Source organism: Labeo rohita, chromosome 7, assembly GCF_022985175.1.
Source record: "Labeo rohita strain BAU-BD-2019 chromosome 7, IGBB_LRoh.1.0, whole genome shotgun sequence".
NCBI classification, from domain to species: domain Eukaryota; kingdom Metazoa; phylum Chordata; class Actinopteri; order Cypriniformes; family Cyprinidae; genus Labeo; species Labeo rohita.
In genome coordinates, this window is record NC_066875.1 from 44,415,386 (window position 1) to 44,435,044 (window position 19,659).

Consider the following 19,659-nt stretch of genomic DNA (forward strand, 5'->3'; position numbering starts at 1 on the left):
TGAGGGAGCAAAAAAAAAAAAAATCCAAATTTTGAGAAAATTGCCTTTAAAGTTGTCCCAACAAAGTTCATAGCAATACATATTACTAATCAAAAATTAATTTTGATATATTTCCGGTAGGAAATTTACAAAACATCTTCATAAAACATGATCTTTACCTAATATCCCAATGATTTTTGGCATAAAAGAAAAATCTATAATTTTGACCCATACAATGTTTTGTTGGCTATTGCTACAAATATAACCGTGCTGCATATGACTAGTTTTGTGGTCCAGGGTCACACTTCACTTAGCTGAAATTTTTAATAGATTTAGACAACACTAAAATCTATTTGCTTCTAAATGAGCCCAAACATCATACAAAAGAGAAAAACTGCTTTTAATTTACAACAGGTGCAATTGCAGAAAATATCTGACTTATTGTCAGCCTATGGACTATTGCAACACAGAAATTATGCATGCATGCATGCATATTTATAACAAAGAATAATAAACTTTTTTCCTCATTTGTGTTTAAAAACGCTGGCCTATAATATATTGTCTTGAATACATCCATTCTACTGAAGTTACAAGTCACGTGACCACTATTGTGCATCCCTAGCTGTGATTTATCCATCTGGAATTGATTGGATTGTGATTTATCAGAACGAAGCTGGGTGGTTGAAGGTGAGATGCCGAAAAATAAGAAGGATTTGGGAAAGTCTTTTTAATGGCACAGCGAGTTAATAAATCAGATTAGATTCAATTATAAGATCAGGAACATGTATTAGATGGTCAGTTTAAAGTTTAGGTTGACTTTAGGAAAGCCAGGGAATTCTGGATTGTGAAACCAGGGCAGGATCTTAGATTTATATCTCTCCACGGTTCTCGTTTTCCATTCTTTTATGACAAATGGTCTCTTCATCTTCACACGGTAAAGAATCTGTCAAGTAAGAATCCAGTAGTCCACAACATCAAATGATTTTGAGGCACCCCGTGAATGTATATTGTTCTAGCCTCTGACATCTGCCGGGACTCAATATTGAAACTGCTGGCCAAGAATAACACGCTTTCACCGTCTCGCTACGCATAAATTGTCGGCTTTTGTTCCACTTGGCTTCAAGAGTACAAGATAAGACGCAGATAAGACTCAGAAACAGGTGTGTGTTTGCGGACGCTGCCACGTGTGTGTGTGGTCTCCAGTTTCGAAGACGTCCAGTTATCTAAAGGCTTTTCTGGATGTCAGCCAGAGGGGTCTTTATCAGCCGTCAACAGACCTACGCGGAGAAACAGGCCAAAGTACTTTGACAAATCTCTTTGTGGCGTACCTGACCACTCAACCTTGGCCTTCCGAGAAAAGTGAGGCGGAGGATTTGAGGGTCTTTTAAGAAGCGAAGCACGTAATATAGAGGGCACGATCATCTAGGGAGTAAAAACACTGCTCCCACCCTTCAAGTGCCCACAATATCATCCCCTGGGGTGGAAAACCAACAGACACACAAACGGTTGGCATAAATGTGTGTGGATATCAGGATGTGAAGAGAATACTGATGATAGCTGTAAAATCCCAGACAGGAAGTTGAAGACAAAGGAAAAGGGGCCGAAAAAGACCAAAGCTGGGGGAATAAAGAGCAGGATAAAAGAAACACAGCGAGTTTTTGTAAAAGAACAAAGATAAGGAGACTGGATGAGGTAAAGAGCAGGAACAGAGGTGATGCGAGAGGACGAGTGAAAACTACTTAAGATTCATTATTCCTTGAAATAAAATCAAATATAAATATTAGATGCAAAAAAATTTAAAGCAAAACACTTAATCTTGTTAGTTTTAAACTATTTAGTTATTAAGGCAACATTTCTAATTTTGTTTAAACTAAAATAGTAACATACTAGAGTGAAAACAAACAAAAAGAAAAATAAAAAAGTAACAAATGACAAAAGAATATAACAAACATTATAATTATGAAATCTTAAAAACATTTAGAAACACTGTAACAGTACAGAAATAATAAAAAAGAGACAAAATACCAGAAAAATAAAGCTATTAAAAAAATGTCATTAACCGATATAAATATCAGATAAAAAAAACTTAAACATGTTAGTATACTAATGCAACGTTTCTAATTTGTTTAAATAGATGTACAACAATTACGAGAATAAAAACTGACACAAATGAAAGCTAAATAGAAATATTAAAACCTAATAAAAATTATAATTAAATTAAAATGAAAATATAAAAATTAAAGTTATGAAAAAAATATATACACACACATACATACATTATATATATAAATATATATATATATATATATATATATATATATATATATATAATAGGAATATATATATATAAAATAGGAATTCACAATACACACAATGACAAAAGCAAAAACGTTAAAACAAAATTCATATAACTGTTATATAAACAGTGCTAAAAGCAAAAATGTACAAAAGAAATGTAAAAAGGAACGTAAAAAATAAAACCTAAAAATAAAATATTATTATTTTGCATTATAATAATGCCAGACGGGAAATTGAGGGTAAAGAAAAGGGACTGAAAACAACTGAAAGCCAGAAAAATACGGAGCAAGATAAAAGAAATCAGTGTGTTTTTGTGAAAGACTACAGATAAAGAGAGCACGAACAGAGAAGATGCGACAGGAAGAGCGAGAAGAGGAAGTCAAAAAGACCTTCTGAAGAGCACCAGCTTGCGGTTTAATTGGCAACGGAATACAAAAGCAGAAAGACAAACAACAACAAAACCTCTTCAAATAGCATCCAACCACTCATCCACCTTTACCGTTCTCCACAGGTACTCAATCGACTCTTGAGAAACTCAGCGGTGGCCAATCAACACCTATTAACTGACGGAGAGTTTCAGCTACTGGCCCTGAATGACTAACCAAACAGCACTCAAGTTCAAGTTCGTAGCACTGACTGAAGTGGGGAAGCAAAGGATTGTGGGGCGCGTTAAGAAGAATTTGTTTATATTGGCAAGCAGTGCTCACAATGTCAGTCCAAAGCTCAGTTTGCTCTTTCACAGCTCTGGAGCATATTGAGTTCTTAGTTATGTCACCTTGTCATAGATGTTTCTCCTAATATTCCTGAGAAGAAACACAGCTGGCATACAGTGAGAATCAAGTTATAAAACCAATGTTGACAGCAGCTCAGATCAATTGCTTATGGGAAAAAACCATTAATGCTTAAGTTCATATTGAGATATCTGGTTTATGACACAGACTTGGATGAAGGTTAGGTTTGTTGGGGTTGGCGTACCTGCTGGAAGCTTTCTCGCAGGTGGCTCTGGTCCTCCAGGTGGCAGAACTCCAGAATGTCTTTGCCAAGAAGATCCTGTGCAAACCAATTAAAAGGAACAGTTATATGAATCCTTAATATGTACAAACTCTTTGTACTTGATGAACAGAGCATCGACGGCATCAGGGTCATAATGAATAATTCTCTATTAAGCCTGACTTGACCGACTTGTCATGAATCTGTGATTTAGGCCATATGCATGTGAACTAAACGAACAGGACATAAATACTGTCCAAACACAGCTTTAGTTAATGTAACTGCATTAAAGGTGCATTATATAATACAGAGAGATGGCGGTTGAAATGGATACTGCAGTCTAAATTCAATATATTTGAGAGAACTGTTTCTTCCACCCCCTTCCTCAGGCTCGATGCTCACATGGTTGCCAGATTGAGCACAATACACTGTGTTTTCCCTCAACTGGCAACCCGAGGTGTCAAAATACTATTAGGTAAAGTGGCAGTGTCACACAGACCAAAACAAAAGCAGATAATCTGACACAGTATGTGAACTTAAATACCCACAAACATATTATGGTGTTTTTATGCTTTAGTACAGTCAAACAATTATATATAGCATCTTTAATATACAGCTGCGCGTTCAGTGAAACTGACCTGAGGCTGGTAGCCAATCACGTTGATGCAACGAGGGTCCACGAAAGTAATGATGCCATCTGAATTGTGGCGGGAAAGGAATTCTGTCGGCACAGAGAGTCCGTTCATATCCATGGAAACTGGAGAACTGGTCACCTGAGAGACGAGATAAAGGGATTTTTACACAAACAGATGGTCAGGACGCTAAAACATTAGTTATAAGAATTAGTTATAGTTGTCTATGCGCATTAAGATGTGGGAAGGCATTGTTAGGGTTGCTATGGTGTTCTAGCTGTTAGAATGTTGCTGTGTAGTTGCTAGGGTGTTCTATTTTTTAGAAGGTTGAGGATTCTAGGGTGTTCTGGTTGTTAGAATTTTGCCACACAGTTATTAAGGTGTTCTGGTTTTTAGAATGTTGCCACGTGGTTGCTAGGGTGTTCTAGTTGTTACTAGTGTGCCTAGTTGTTAGAATGTTGCTAGTAAGTTACTAGGATGTTCTAGCTGTGATAATGTTGCAATGCAGTTACTAGTGTGGTGTTCTTGCTGTTAGAATGTTCTAGTTCTTACAATACTGACATATGGTTGCTAGGGTGTTCTAGTTGTTAGAACGCTGCCATGCGGTTACTGGGGGTTTTGTTGTTAGATGTTGCCATGAAGTTGCTAGGGTGCTCTAGTTGTTACAATGTTGCCACACAATTGTTAGTGTGTTCTAGTTGTTAGTGTAGTGTTCTGGTTGATAGAATGTGACCATGCGGTTACTAGGGTGTTCTGGTTGTTAGAATGTTGCTGTATGGGTTACTAAGGCGTTCTAGTTGCTATAATGTTGCCATGAGGTTGCTAGAGTGTTCTAGTTGTGAGAATGATGCAGTGCAGTTGCTAGGGGGGTGTTCTTGCTGTTAGAATGTTCTAGTTGTTATAATGTTGCCATTGAGTTGCTAGGGTGTTCTAGTTGTGAGAATGTTGCCATTGAGTTGCTAGGGTGTTCTAGTTGTGAGAATGTTGCCATTGAGTTGCTAGGGTGTTCTAGTTGTGAGAATGTTGCAATGCAGTTACTAGGGTGTTCTAGTTGTTAGAATGTTGCCACACAATTGTTAGTGTGTTCTAGTTGTTAGTGTGGTGTTCTGGTTGATAGAATGTGGTCATGCGGTTACTAGGGTGTTCTGGTTTATTAGAATGTTGCTGTGTGGATTACTAAGGCGTTCTAGTTGCTACAATGTTGCCATGAGGTTGCTAGAGTGTTCTAGTTGTTGGAATGTTGCCATGTGGTTACTAGGGTATTTTGTTGTTAGAATGTTGCTGTGAAGTTGCTAGGATTTTCTACTTGTTAGAATGTTGCCAAGCAGTTAATAGGGTGTTTTAGTTGTTAGAGTGTTGCCATGCTGTTACTAGGGTGTTTTGATGTTGGAATGTCACCATGCGGTTACTGGGGTGTTTCTTTGTTAGAATGTTGCCATGAAGTTACTAGGGTGTTCTAGTTGTTAGAGTACTGCTATTCAGTTGCTAGGGTGTTCTAGTTGTTAGAATGTTGCCATGAGGGTACTAGGATGTTCTAGTTCTTACAATGTCGCTATGCAGTTGCTTGGAAGTTCCAGCTGTTAGAATGTTTCTATGCGGTAGCAAGGGTGTTCTTGATAACTGCTATGGTGTTCTGGTTGGTTGCTTGAAAGTTAATATATGGTTGTTGATATGCGGTTACTATGGTGTTCCGGAGAGTTGCAAGCATGTTGTCATGTAGTTGCTAATATCCATGTTTTTGTTGTCATATATGTCAAAGAGACACACATACCTGCAGTCTTCCAATCGCAACCAAGCAGTATTTGCTGGTCTGACCTGCTTCTGTGTCTTCATCTGGAATGGTCATGCCTGGAAAAGACACAAGAACAGTAATTTGTCCGAAACAAACACTAACAGCAGACAGAAAACATGTGGATTTCCTGATGACTAACATGTTTATTCCTACATCATTTTCTAATGAGACGCTCTGTTGAAAGAGTACATGAGGACCATTTTGGAAATTTTGCTCAAAAACATGTTTTCGATCACACTAATAGCATCCGCTCAATATTTTTGTCCATGTCTCCCTGACTCATCAGGAGTTTGTTCATGCGTAATGATTTATTTTAGTTGTCCAAAACCAGTAGCATAGCAGTTTTTGTTCCTGGACATTGCAGTACCATGTTTATGTGGGACATGAACGGGACATGAAGTCACGGCAGATGGAAATCATGGCAAAAGAGCGATTCCTGTCCTGGAGTTTGCCTAACCAGGAACATGAAGCATTTAGCCTCTTTTTAATTACATTAACGATTTCTCATTGACATGCTTCCTTCTTTGCGTTGACCTCATTATTGTTGACCGCTAAAAAGCTTCTTGGGATACAATGATCTTTGAGCCTCTGAGAGAGAGAGAATAGGAGAAATAAACTACTTTATACTTTAACAATTTATAAGAATTGTTATAAAAAAGGTAAAAGTGAGTATCGGCTTCTTACAGAATTTTATCATACCTTTTACATACTGAATGATAACTCAAAATCTTTTTAAAACAGACCTACTCTGATCTCTGAGGTTGTTAATTGACAGTTTATGGTTTTATCAAAGCCATCAGTCCACATCATTTCAACTTATTTTTTAAATAATCGTGTTTAACAGCAGAATTCCTAGTGAAAAACTACATTACCCATGATTCTGCAGAGAAATCTCCACTGATCAAAGAATTGCGACAAGCAAAACACGTCAAAAGAACACTTTTTTTTCTCTCAAACTACTTATTTTACATTAACATAAAAGATAAAAAAAAAACATCTTGAAATGAATAGATTTCAGTTTTTCCATCGTTTCTATCGATCTTACGATGCTTTATGGGACTGTAGCTCTTTCCCTTCCCTCCTTTAAGCTTGTACACAGTCTTGCACTTTTGTCTTTTCGTCCGTTTTTTAAATACATTTTTGCCTCAACCGAACATTTGAAATGTTGCAATTCACCTTGTAAATGATTGGTTTGATATTACAATTTAACAAAGATTTTTTTTATAAATCCCTATGGGAAAAATACATCCAGAACCAAGGCTGCTGAAAAACTCTTGCACTCTATTGCAGACAGATTTCTCAAGGTTAGACTGATTCAAAGCAGTATCTTTTGAGTGGTTAGATCAATTCATTTAAAAGAATAGCTGTATGTTTGCTTTTTATGCATACAGCAAATGTATATGCACTACAAAATAATATAAACACAGAATAGAGAGACATACGGTCAATTTATTGTCTCATTGTCATTATTTCATGGTCTGTTCCCATATTCACACTGCAAACTGTCACCTCGAGTAAAATACGACTCAATTCATCAGCGGTGCATGGCTGTGCAGGGAACGCAAGTTCGCAAAACTAATGACTCTGTGCTACAAATAAACAGGAACGGTATATATATCACTGCATAAATGACACATCCACGAAAAAAAAAAACTTCTCTGCAAACAGGCTGCATACTACGGACAGATGCACCGACGGTTTGAATTAATTTACTGCCTTTAATTTGCACAAACTGACATTATACAAGCAGACAGAATTCATTTGGTCGCATATCAAAGTAATAAAGAGCACATAAAGTCTTGTGTTTGTTTTGCAAACGCTATGAAACTGATCAACAATGCATATCAGGGCCATCTGGCAAGGCCAGAGCTCTTCCTAACCGTTAATGCGGTGATTACCATTCAGCGTGATGAAAACGATACGAGATGTCTTTGTTTAGATCACCGCATTCCTGTATGACACCATAATGGTTGACAATCAGGTGTTGCAGGTTATTTTTATCCTTCCTTTGTGCCATTATGCAACAAACAGGATGTCCAGCATGTGAGATTCATTTTTACGCCGCACACATATGTCAGAGACGTGATCGGAAGATACCTGGACAACCTCCAGCAAGATACGAGGCTAAAAGTTCACTGGTTTGAGTTCAGCCTTGCTCAATTTTCTGCCTATTTCTTCCCTTCTCACTGCACACATGCTGTTGTGCTAATAGGAATCGCAGGCCGGGGGGGATCTTGCGTGCCGGTGTCATATGGGAGTCATCCAAAACTCCAGACAGTTCTGTGGACTGAAGGATTCTAACGGAATTTAACACCAAATTCCAGAGTTCTGATAGTTCAAGAAGTTCAAACACATGTTCCAAACAACTTGTTCCATTAGGCTTCGGATTGCGAGTCGAAGGTCTACGTTAAGCAAAACGCATCCATAATATTGCTACTCAGATAGCCTTGTTGTAAAAAGTTACAGATATATGTTCAGAAAAAAGATTCACTAAATCATTTGCATGTTTATGTTAAATGTACCTCGAAGGGATAATTCACTCAAAAATGAACGGTCGTCATTTAATCACCTACATGAAGCTCCAAACTCATAAGACTGATCACCAACAGTCTTGAGGTCTAGAATCAACAAGCACAGGATGCATGGATGAGCTTCAGTGTTTGCCATATGTCTTTGTGACATACTGTATGTGTGTTTATCATATACAGCAATCGTATCTGTTTACAAGACTTACTGTACATTAAACCGCTTGATTCATATGAATTCGTTTTGCAATGCTTTTACAAATATTTTTGGATCTTTTAAGTTTGGGTGACCTGGATTTTCAAAACCTCAGGTTGCATTAAAATGTCTTAATTTGTGTTTCAAAGATTACCCAAAGTGTATTGGCTTTGGAACAACATGAGACTAAATAAATCAAGACAGATTTTAAATCAAGACTGTTTCTTTAAGTTACATTTAACAAAAATTACATACAATGATTCAAATGATTCACTGAATCTTTTTTGGAATCAGTTCATTTACATGTATCGACAACATTTCACAATAAAGTTCCATTTGCTAATACATTATTACATTCAAATAATTAAAATTTTAATGGAACTACTATGAAACTAAAAACAATTTATTAATAACAAATATTAAAGATTATTACATACAAGTAACAAATGCTGCTCATTATTAGTTAACTAGTGTTAAGTAATGGGACCTTATTGTAAAGTGCATTTTTAAAAAGAAGTTTTTGAAGTTATAGATGAAGCAACAATTACTGTAGTATGTTCATGTTTCATGAAAATACTATTTCAGTTTACTGCTTCTAACATTCATATTTAATTCAATGTATTTCTTTGTAATTGTTTTTGAAATTTAGTTCAGCTGCCCTCGACTTCTATTCGACTAGTAGTCGTTCATTTTAAGCATTAGTCAACTAGGCTATTGGTGGCACGTTTATTAATAAACCATATAAATCACAATAATGAGCCTTTAATTGCCTACATAGCCTGATAAGCGCTCAAGCGCACACAAAAAAAAGCTTGCCACAGTGCACCGGTAGATATAATTATGAATGTGTCAGGGAAAAACAGCAAGTAGACTGCATTAATGTTTTAATAATTTATTGAAAAACTAGCGCGTTCTTTGTTTTCACCTTAAGAGATTAAGCTGGTGACACTGAGTCGTCATCTCCGCAGTAATGATGTGCCTGTATGCATGTTTCATACGGATTCCATAATCTGAGAATATTTGTTTTTTTATTTGAATTGGTTTATTTAAAAGTAGATATTTCACTCTCTCTATATTTTTCATGTCTGTAAGGCAAGTACAAACAGAGTTTCAAAGCGGCATGCTCAAGTTCACAGAGACGGCAGAAGGCGCATTCTGTTTGCTTTAATAATTTTACAAAAGCACAATGTTTCGTGGTTATTCTGAGTGCACACAAATAAACATAGAGTCTTTACAGATTCGAAAGATGCATTACTTTTATCCGTATGACCAAAAATGACAGAGTATTTTAAGTGCAATTCTTTTTTTTTTTGCAACTAATAAAATTTTGGTTGAACAAGCCTCGTCTCATGAACTATCAGTTATTCGACAATTAGAGGGCAGCCCTAAAATTTACTAGCAATTGACAAACTAATTCTACACAAAGGGCCAGTTATACGAACAGCTTGCATCAGCGCAAAACCGTCTTTTGGCGTAAGAATAGTAGTGAACAACAGAAGCGCTGCGAAGAAGTAGCGCTAAAACAGTGTGGACAGTTATTTTTGCACCTGACCTTATTGAATATGCATTTGTAGGAGTTTCCCTTTCAGACGCAAAATTTATGGGAGGAGACTATTAAAATGAATCAACGTGATTTACTAATGATTGCGCTCGATTACAGGAGTTTGCGCCATTATTTAATTTGTGCTGCTCCCTGCTCAGCAATTTCCCACTCCCCGCTCAACTGATCAGGAACGCCGCTCCACCTTCGCTCCGAGGAATTTTACGGCTAAAGTATTTCAGTATGTTTTTAAATATCACATAACATATATTACAATAAAATAAAACAAACTAAAATGCTAGGAGTTTTGTGGCTTATTGGACCACTGGTGTGCAAACTATTTTCCTACCACATTCCTATCAAGCTCATTATGTGGTTGTCAGAATTAAAAAGTATAATCTGCTTTTTTCAGTGCAAATTTTCTTTGTAGAGGATGAAAATAATAATCATGACATTCTTTCTGATCTCAGTGATCCATCTATATCTAGCTGACTATGTTCAACATGTGAGTTCTTGCTAAATATGCAGTTATATTATGGGTCGTTGGCATGAATTGTACTTGTGATGGAGCGATAGTGGAGTGCTCTTGGAGTGAGTGAAAACCAGCTTTAAAGAAATAAAAAAAAAAAAAAATTCACACCGCTCCACTCCACGCTCCGCTCACATACTATGCTTGGTAGATTGCGCTGCTCATTATGGAAATTACTTGCTGCATCTGTGTTCCTTAATGCTTTAATGTGCACCTCAGTAAATCACCTGCAGAATTTTCTTCGCTTTTATGGAATTGCACTCTAGCGCTTATTTGCCTTGTATAGTAAATCTGGCCCTAAATTTCTTTCTTTTTTTACATTTAACATCAAAATTACAAGCAGAACTGCAAATTCCTTTGGCAAAATTTTTGGAAAAAGTTCACTTCATGTCTCATTTTGTGTTTTCTTTGTGGTACTGTACCAGTATTATATTTCAATCCGTTCAGTGAGGCTTCAGATTGTAAGTTAAATGTTTATGTTAACCAAAAGACATCCATAATACCACTGCTCCTGATTCAGATATTAAGTTTAACAACAAAATGCATGGAGAAATGCAAATGATTCAGTGAATCGTTTTTGGAAGCTTCCAAACACACCGATTCAATAGAATTTTTTTTTTCCCCAAATATTATACTAGCCTCAAATTAACTTTCCGTTACTCAATCCCTAACACTGGTGCACTTCTAAGTATTTGTTTGTATATTTGTATGCTCTCTCTGATTCAGTGGCTTTGAACTGACTATGTTTGAGTGTGTTTGTGTAAGTACCCGCTGGCGGCCAGGCCTTGATGTAGCCGGTACAGTGCACAACAGAGTACTGCGCCTCCCCTTCCTTAGACGGCCCAAGACCATTCCTGTGAACGAAAGAGACGCACAAAGAGAATGAAACAAACAAAACATGTCTGGTACTCGTGCTTAGTACTTTAAAGTTGGCATTCGGGTCACATGAGGATTACGGTTTGCAGGATCTGATTTGGTAAGCCGGCACGAAGCTCAGCAAAAATGTTCCCTTTAGCATTTCACATCAAAACAAAACACAGAAGCACAACAACAACACGACTCCATCTGCACACATCAAGATGATTGCAGTTCTGCTTTCCTAAAGCTTGTATTTAAATACCATTTTCAAATCACTACTGTTGAAAAGTTTGGAGTGAGCAAAATCCAACAAGTTTCTTCTGCTCACCAAGGCTGTATTTTTTTGATCAAAAATGCAGTAAAAATAGTAATATTATGAAATATTATTCCAATTTAAAATAACTGTTTTCTATTTCAATATATACTAAAAAGTAATTTATTCCTGTGATGCAAAGCTGAATTTTCAGCATCACTGCTCCAGTCTTCAGTGTTCAGTTAAAATTCTTGTGGATTTTTTCTTTTGATTCTTTGATGACTAGAAAGTTCAAAATAAGAGCTTTTATTTAAAACAGAAATCATGTAACATTATAAATGTCCTTACTGTCACTTTTCATCAATTTTATGCACGCTGAATAAAAGTTCATTTTTCCCAAAAACAATTTTACTGACAACAACCATTAGAGCACATATAGTCTATTTTAGTTTTTATTTTAACATTTCTATTTAGGTTTTTATATTTTCTGTTTTTAGATAAAAGCAATGCAATTTCTATGCCAATAACACCAACAAACAGAATTGTAAATAATGACCGTTTTATATGTCGAAATGTAATGAATTGTAGCACTGCCGTATAGAAATGTATGTATTTTTAACACTGAAACAATGTACAGACTTTAAGAACAAAAATAACATTTCCAGAAATCTTTACAAATTAAATAAATTTAGGCTGGTGAAATGATTGAAATATAGAAAAGCAAGGGGAAACCAAATCTGCACAATGTCCTTGGACACTGAATTGGACGTGTTTTACTCCATCCATTAATATGAAGCACTTTGCGTGCTTTTTTTCATAATGTTCTTTAAGCGCTCTGTGCAAAATCCGATCCCCCTGTCAAATCAGTCAAGATTAGATTTAGATTTTCTATTTACTTTGCGCTGATTAATTTATTTCTGTTTATTTCAGTTTGCAAGCTCAACCGCTAGCTATGCCACGCCATTTACTCAGCATTCATTATTTAATTCTTGTTTAAGAGCTCAACTGCATGAGCAACACCAGGTCATGGGTTCAATTCCCAGGGAAGGGGAAAAGAAAAAAAAGAAAAAGAAAAATAATTCACATAATGATCAAGCACTTTAATTTAGGATACAAGCATCTACCAAATGGAAATGAAAATCAATATTATTTTGTTTTAGATTTACTATCCAACAATATCCCTCATCCACATTGGCCCCTTCTCATCTCTGTGTGTTTTGTAAACGGTTCGACAAGGCATTTTTGCATAAATGCTTGTCACACGTACGCCATTTATCAATTAGACATCTGTAATGTACTTTTCTCACAAATGTTCCTGGAAGAGGTGATTCCTGCATTCCAGAGCTGTCAAAACCCGCAAAACACACAGTGCTGCAAGTTTGGTGCAGACGAGCAACACGCCTGCCGCAGAGAGAAGGGCATCAGGTTAAACATCAGGGGTCAAAGGGTAAATCACAGGAGGAATGAACAGGAACACTGGCGTTACATTCTTAGGAACGAATTCTAAGAATTTTCTGTAAGGAAACAAAATTCCTAGAAGCCGTTCATGAAATGCCAAAAGTTCTAATTGACACAGAAAAGTGCCGCAAGACAAAAAAGATAAGAGATAAGAGTTCATTTAATAAACTGTGTGCTGCTATACTTTTATTGTTTCAAGACTTGCCATTAAAACATGAAAAAAAAACAAAAAAGCCCCCCAAAAAATGGCACACTCTAAAAAGTTTAACAGGCAATAGTTATTTCATTTCATATTTCATTTAGTCAGATTAAATTATATTTTTGACTTAAGTCAAATTAGTTACTTTAGATGTTACCACATCAAGCACATTTTAGGATACACTGCACTTTTTTGTTAGTTTTCTTTTTAATGGGTTTGACTGCACGTGCAAGTCACAAGATGACAAACTGGCAATGTTATGTAATACTGTTACTGTAAATTCTGTTTTGAATTAGAGGATGTTTGGTTTATAGTTTAAAGTTGGATAACTGCAAAAGTGAATACAAATTTTAAATTTGAAAATGCTTTGGGGAAAAAAAAAAAAAGATTCATACCTGTATCTCTTTCTCATGCTGGACAACCGATTCAGTGAGATATGATCCAGTGGTGCATTGCCACACCTAAAAAAACATTTAAAACGGTCAAATTCTCATCACAGATTGATAAAAAACAAACAAACACACATAAACTTTGTTAAACATTTAAGTTTAGGAACATCAACTTAATTATGGTAGGTTATTTATGATTATAAAATGTTAAGATTAAAAGATGATTCAGATTAAATAATAAATATTCAGAGGCTACATTAACCAGAAAATAATGTAAAAAAGAAAGGAAGGAAGGAAGAAAGAAAGAAAGAAAAAGAAATACTGACAAAATGATTATTGTTAAACAAACAAAAACAAGATATAGGTTATGGCATAAATGATCACTTAGGTTAATAAAAATATTGCACTATTATCATAACAATGATAAATGTTTAAAATAAATAAATAAAAAGTATGTATGTATGTATCAAGACGTTGCCTTAACCAAAGTATTTATTATTTTAATGAACAGACCCATTTTTGTTCAACTTTAAACTTTGGAAATATATATATATATATAAAAACATTTATTTTTTTTGTGGCACAATCAGCAATAAAGACTCAGATTAAAAATATATATATTCAGAGGTTGCATTAACTAGAAAAGTATTTAACAATAGTTAAAATAATTTTCCAAAAACAATAATAAATAATAAATAAATTAAAAAAGTCAGTAATTTTGACAGAAAACAATTAAAAATTATTAATAATTATTTAAAAAAAACTCAGTTTATCAAGTTAAAATTGATAAATAATAATTAATTAAAAAACAATCACTGACGACATCTAATGTTCTAGTTATCATTTTACATCTACATTAGCCAGAAAATAATGTTAAACAGACTTTGGAAACCTCAATTTTAATTTAATTTAATTTAATTTAATTTAATTTAATTTAATTTTATTTCCATATTTTATTGAACAGTCCAAATTTTATATATATTTTTTTTTTTATATATATTATTTATAATACACACATATTATTATTACTTTTTTTATGGTGATATATATATATATATATATATATATATATATATATATATATATATATACACATATACACATATACATATATATATATATATATATATATATATATATATATAAAATCATTCCATTTTTTTATTAATAAACTAAAATAAATAATTAAATAAATAAATGTCAGTTAAAAAAAAAAAAAAAAAAAAAAAAAAAAAAAAAAAACTCAAAGCCCCCCCCCAAAAAAACAAAACAAAACTAAATTTACAACTATTTATAACCTAATCACCGATGATATCTAATGTTTTAGTTATCATTTTATGACTATATATGGCTGTTATATAGCATTTGAATCCAGCTAGAATCCAGTTGAAGTCTATATATAAGTGACCTGAAATCCCTGACCCTGTTGAGGGGTAAAATAGTTCACATTTGTTCCAACTTGAGCTGTTTATCTCCCAAAATCACTTCCATTCAACCTGGCAAGACAGTCTGTCGTCCCTCAGATCTTTGTCAAATAGGTTGTCCTGTTTTCTTGAATGCAAGGTATGCAAATAAACAGATTGTACGCTTTTGGATCACAACAAGTAAGTCAGCATCCTTCAGAGTTGAGTCAGAAGGTTGAGTTAAAATATTACGTAAGAATTGATGTTGATGAAGTATTGTGTAAGAACTTTTAAGAATGACGATCATGTTTTTAAGGCTTTCTGTTTATTCAAGCATTTTAACACACACTCAACAGATGCGTTCATCCGCTGACATGCCGTTCCAATCTGTCATAGAGCCTCAAATAGAAAACTTAAAACATGAGCGCATTCTTGATGTTGCTAACTCTCATATTTACGTGCTGAAAGAAGCACAGAAACATATGCAGCTTAATCACACATTATGTTGGAGTTCACTCGATTCTAAACAAATTCGGGAAACGCATGCTTTCATCTGTTGTTAAATATAGACGGTTTCAAAACAACTTTATGAATGAAAACACCTTTTAAACATACTGCGGGAAGGACAGGAATGTTTAGCAACAACAACAATCAAGTTTCTGTTCGCCTCATTGCTAAAAATTCCAATTACTAATGCATGTCTTGAAAGCTCACACAGGCTTTAAAATGAAACATTAAAATTATATTGTTATGCCCAGAATAAAAGACAAACAAAAACACTTGGATAAAGAGGAAAACATTTCATAAAGGATCATAATGAAGCAGAAACATGCAGATGGATAGTGATTCTATAACACTCATTTAGTGTCAAAATAGACGTACAAGTGTGAATTTATTTATAAGCAGCGATATAAATGTTAATCAGCACACCAAAAGAATAACTCTAACCTATTAAACATCAAATTATGTAGGTCATTTGTTAAGAGTGGTGTCCCAATATTTGAAAAAATTGACAATTTGATGGTTTGTGGTTTATTTCCTTTATTGTGGACTGAATGTTCTGTTATCAGTCCTGATTGTTAATCACCATCATGATTATCATTAACTAACAACAAATTGTACCTCATTCTGCAGATGAAGGAACGTCTGGAGCCCATACACATTCTCATAGAGGACTGCTGTCCTTCCTTCTTCACCGTCCCTGTCTTCAGATCCAGAATACGTCCTGGACAAGCAGATAAACACACACATAGACAAGAAAGAGGTTAAATTAGGGATGCATATTTAAATTTATTTTGTGGTCAAGCACAAAATCACTTACCAGACCTTCAAAATGTTTAATTACAAATGTTACATCATACAGAAAACACAAAAGTTTGTATTTAAAGAGTATTTTTTTTTTATGTTTTGAAGTCTCTCATACTCAACAAGGCTGAAAATATTTATTCAGAAAATATAGCAAAAGCAGTAATAATGTTAATTTTTTAAAATTTAAAATAACTGTTTTCTATTTTAATATATTTTAAAATGTTATTTATTCCTGTGATGCTGAACTTACAGCATCATTACTTCAGTTTTCAGTGTCACATACTCCTTCAGAAATCATCATATATATATATATATATATATATATATATATATATATATATATATATATATATATATATATATATATATATATATATATATATATATATATATATATATATATGATTCAGATTAAATATGTATTCAGAGGCTACATTAACCAGAAAATAATGTAAAAAAAAAAAAAAAAATACTGACAATGTAAGTATTTTTTGTTAAACAAACTTTGGAAACCTAAATTATGACATAGGTTAATAAAAATATTGCACTGTTATCATAACAATGATGAATGTTTAAAAGAGCAAATAATTATTATTAAAAAATATTTCAAAAAAATATTTTAAATGATTTTAATTATTTTATTTTCTATTATTTTGATGAGCAGACCAATTTTTTTTTTTTTTTGTGGCACAATCAGCAAAGAAGATTCAGATTAAATAATATATACTCCAAAGGTTGCATTAACTACAAAATACAAAATAGATATATAAAACAGATTTATAATAGATAGATATTACTAAATTGTAGTAATATTTTAAAATATTTTTGTTTTTACTAAATAAATACAGCTTGGGAGGAGTATAAGAGACTTGTTTCCAAAAATAAATAAAAAATAAATAAATAAATAAAATAAATAAATGATGTTTATTAACATTATTAAATAATTCTTAAATAATACATTTTTTATATTAATAAAATAATAACTAAATATTTTGTAAAAATGTGTAATAAAAACTTTTTTTTTTTTTTTTAATAAGACAAAAAAATACACTTCAGGAGTACTGAAAATGAACTGATGACACCAGGGTCACCATTTTTAACTTCATATGCATTTACTTTTAACTATTAAGGTGGCTCGTCGTCCGCTATATCAAGTACTGAATACATCAATTAGAACCAAGATACTGCCAAAACTACTGGATGCACCTGCCATTACCTCATATCACTTTAACATCACGTTTTCACAGCAGCACCCAGTGCATTTATTTAAAATGACTGGATTTATGGGAGTGTTTTAGCATGGCAAATTTTATTGTGTCTTTGCCTGCCATAGGGCTTTATCCAAAAATGGTTTCCACTGGTATAGTCGATTATTTGTACACATCCCTATTTTAAATCATGACCACGATGGCCTTAAGTTAGAAAATACGTTTTTGAGATGCCGCAGTAACAGTTTGCAGAAGTGCCTTTGAGGGGCTGTTCAATCCTAATAAATCCCGTAACAAACAACAAACGTACCCACAAACACATACAGATGCACGGTAAATGTTATGACCATCTCGTTTACCGCTACAACATCTGCTCGATTACAAGGCACAGAAGACTGGCTAAAATAATCAAATCGCAAGCATTTTAAAGTTGTTTTTCCCCATCCAGCAAGGCTAGAATGAGGGAGGAACTCGATCAGAAGAAGCCAAAAAATGTTATTGGCTTAACAAAACACCCACAACAATAGTCAAGTAGTGAGTTATACTTCTCGGCATGCTGATACCTATAGGACAAAAGCTCAGGATTACTGAAGCCTGAAGTTATTTCCATAAACAAATTAGCTGACATGCCTTTCAGTGGAGAAGAAGCGGTCTCCAAACTGATCCGGTGACAGCTGCTAAAGCCCCCAGGAGCAGATCTAATTGTCGAGAAGTCTTTCCACTCTGAAGGACAGACGCCAAGAACATTGGAAGCATTTAAAAGCTATTAATACTCCTCTCGAAGACGGATAACAACAAGACCGCTCAAGAACATCAAGAAAGAGGCCCTTGGTAGTTGTTCAACAAACAGTTGGGTGAAAAAAAACCACGAGAAGGTGATAAACGTAGCTGGACTATAATCGTAAATCATCCAGATGGCGACCCACTGCCCTACCAACACCCCGATAACACAGAAAGTGTCAGTCGTGCTGTAATGTCAGCCTTTCAACAAGCCAAAAACCTCGCTGGAAATGGAAAATTATTTCGACCGCAAAGAGGTTTTTCAAGGCCAATATAATAACAGTTTAGTGATGTCAAATTAGAAAGGAATTTTCCAGACTTCTACCGCAATCACCTCCAAAATTACTCTGACCTCACGCCCTAATTTTTTTTTTGACTTTCTGACTTCTTCCACCACTCAAGATGGGATTTTGTTGCTTTTTTTTAAGTTATATTTTTATGGGCTTTTTTACACAGAGAGAGCGGAACAGGATCGGCAAAGGACCTCGAGGGGGGATTCGAACTCAGGTCACCATGAGCACAGTGGCGCTATATTTCAATTCTCTAACCACAAGGCTATGGGTGCTGAGGGGATTTTGTTTCTTTAAGGTGGTGTAGGATGACATGAATTTAGTGATAAAGTGCCAACACTGAGTTTTGGCGCTTAATACTTCAAGACATCAAAGGAATGTAAAGAAACATCTTAGTCCATGTTTATAAGACAATCATATAGAGATCTAGAGGTGGGACGTCATCAGATGGGTAAGTGGAACCAGACGCTTCTAAGACGAGGACAACTAAAAACCAAAACAAACCACCATCTGCAACAGGCAACAGACTCCAGCTTTCAAATTCGATTGACCTCATGGTTTGATCTTGTTGGATGACACAATAAAAGCCACTGACCAACTTTACGGCAACTCTCTTTGATCGCACCTCAATAAATTTTCTTGTTTGCACTGGGATGAGTTATTGTTAGTCATATATGCATGATGGTTTGCTGTTTAGCACATTTTGTGCCACATGTATAAGACAACCGTATAGAGACAAAGAACTGGGACAGCACCAGATGGATGAGACTGACAGTCAAAGCTCTGGACTCCATCATAGCTCTAATTGGCCAAGAGGCCATCTGACAGACATTTTACGCAATCAATCACAGTTAGTTTGGTTCAGCGTCATGTTTAGGGGTGGGAAAATAGAATGTCGAAGTGGTATCCAAACAATAAATCCTTCATTCAAGAACACTGTGTTTTCTGAAAGAATAGCACAGAGTCACATACTTTTGAAAATCCAGCGTTTGATTCTGATACGCATTCATTGTCTCAGTTGTAGAATTGAAG

General features: G+C 34.6%; 1 protein-coding gene across 4 annotated transcripts in view; it reads right to left on the reverse strand.

Moving 5' to 3' along the window:
- Nucleotides 1-19,659, reverse strand: part of arnt2 (aryl-hydrocarbon receptor nuclear translocator 2) — a 99,140-nt gene that overhangs the window by 46,501 nt on the left and 32,980 nt on the right. For all 4 annotated transcript variants that reach the window (XM_051114416.1, XM_051114418.1, XM_051114415.1 and 1 more), the window contains 6 exons: nucleotides 16,164-16,266; nucleotides 13,645-13,710; nucleotides 11,250-11,335; nucleotides 5,671-5,747; nucleotides 3,906-4,040; nucleotides 3,253-3,327 (listed from right to left, as the gene is read on the reverse strand). In XM_051114416.1, the coding sequence (XP_050970373.1) occupies nucleotides 3,253-3,327; nucleotides 3,906-4,040; nucleotides 5,671-5,747; nucleotides 11,250-11,335; nucleotides 13,645-13,710; nucleotides 16,164-16,266 (542 nt within the window). The remainder of the gene's footprint in view (nucleotides 1-3,252; nucleotides 3,328-3,905; nucleotides 4,041-5,670; nucleotides 5,748-11,249; nucleotides 11,336-13,644; nucleotides 13,711-16,163; nucleotides 16,267-19,659) is intronic.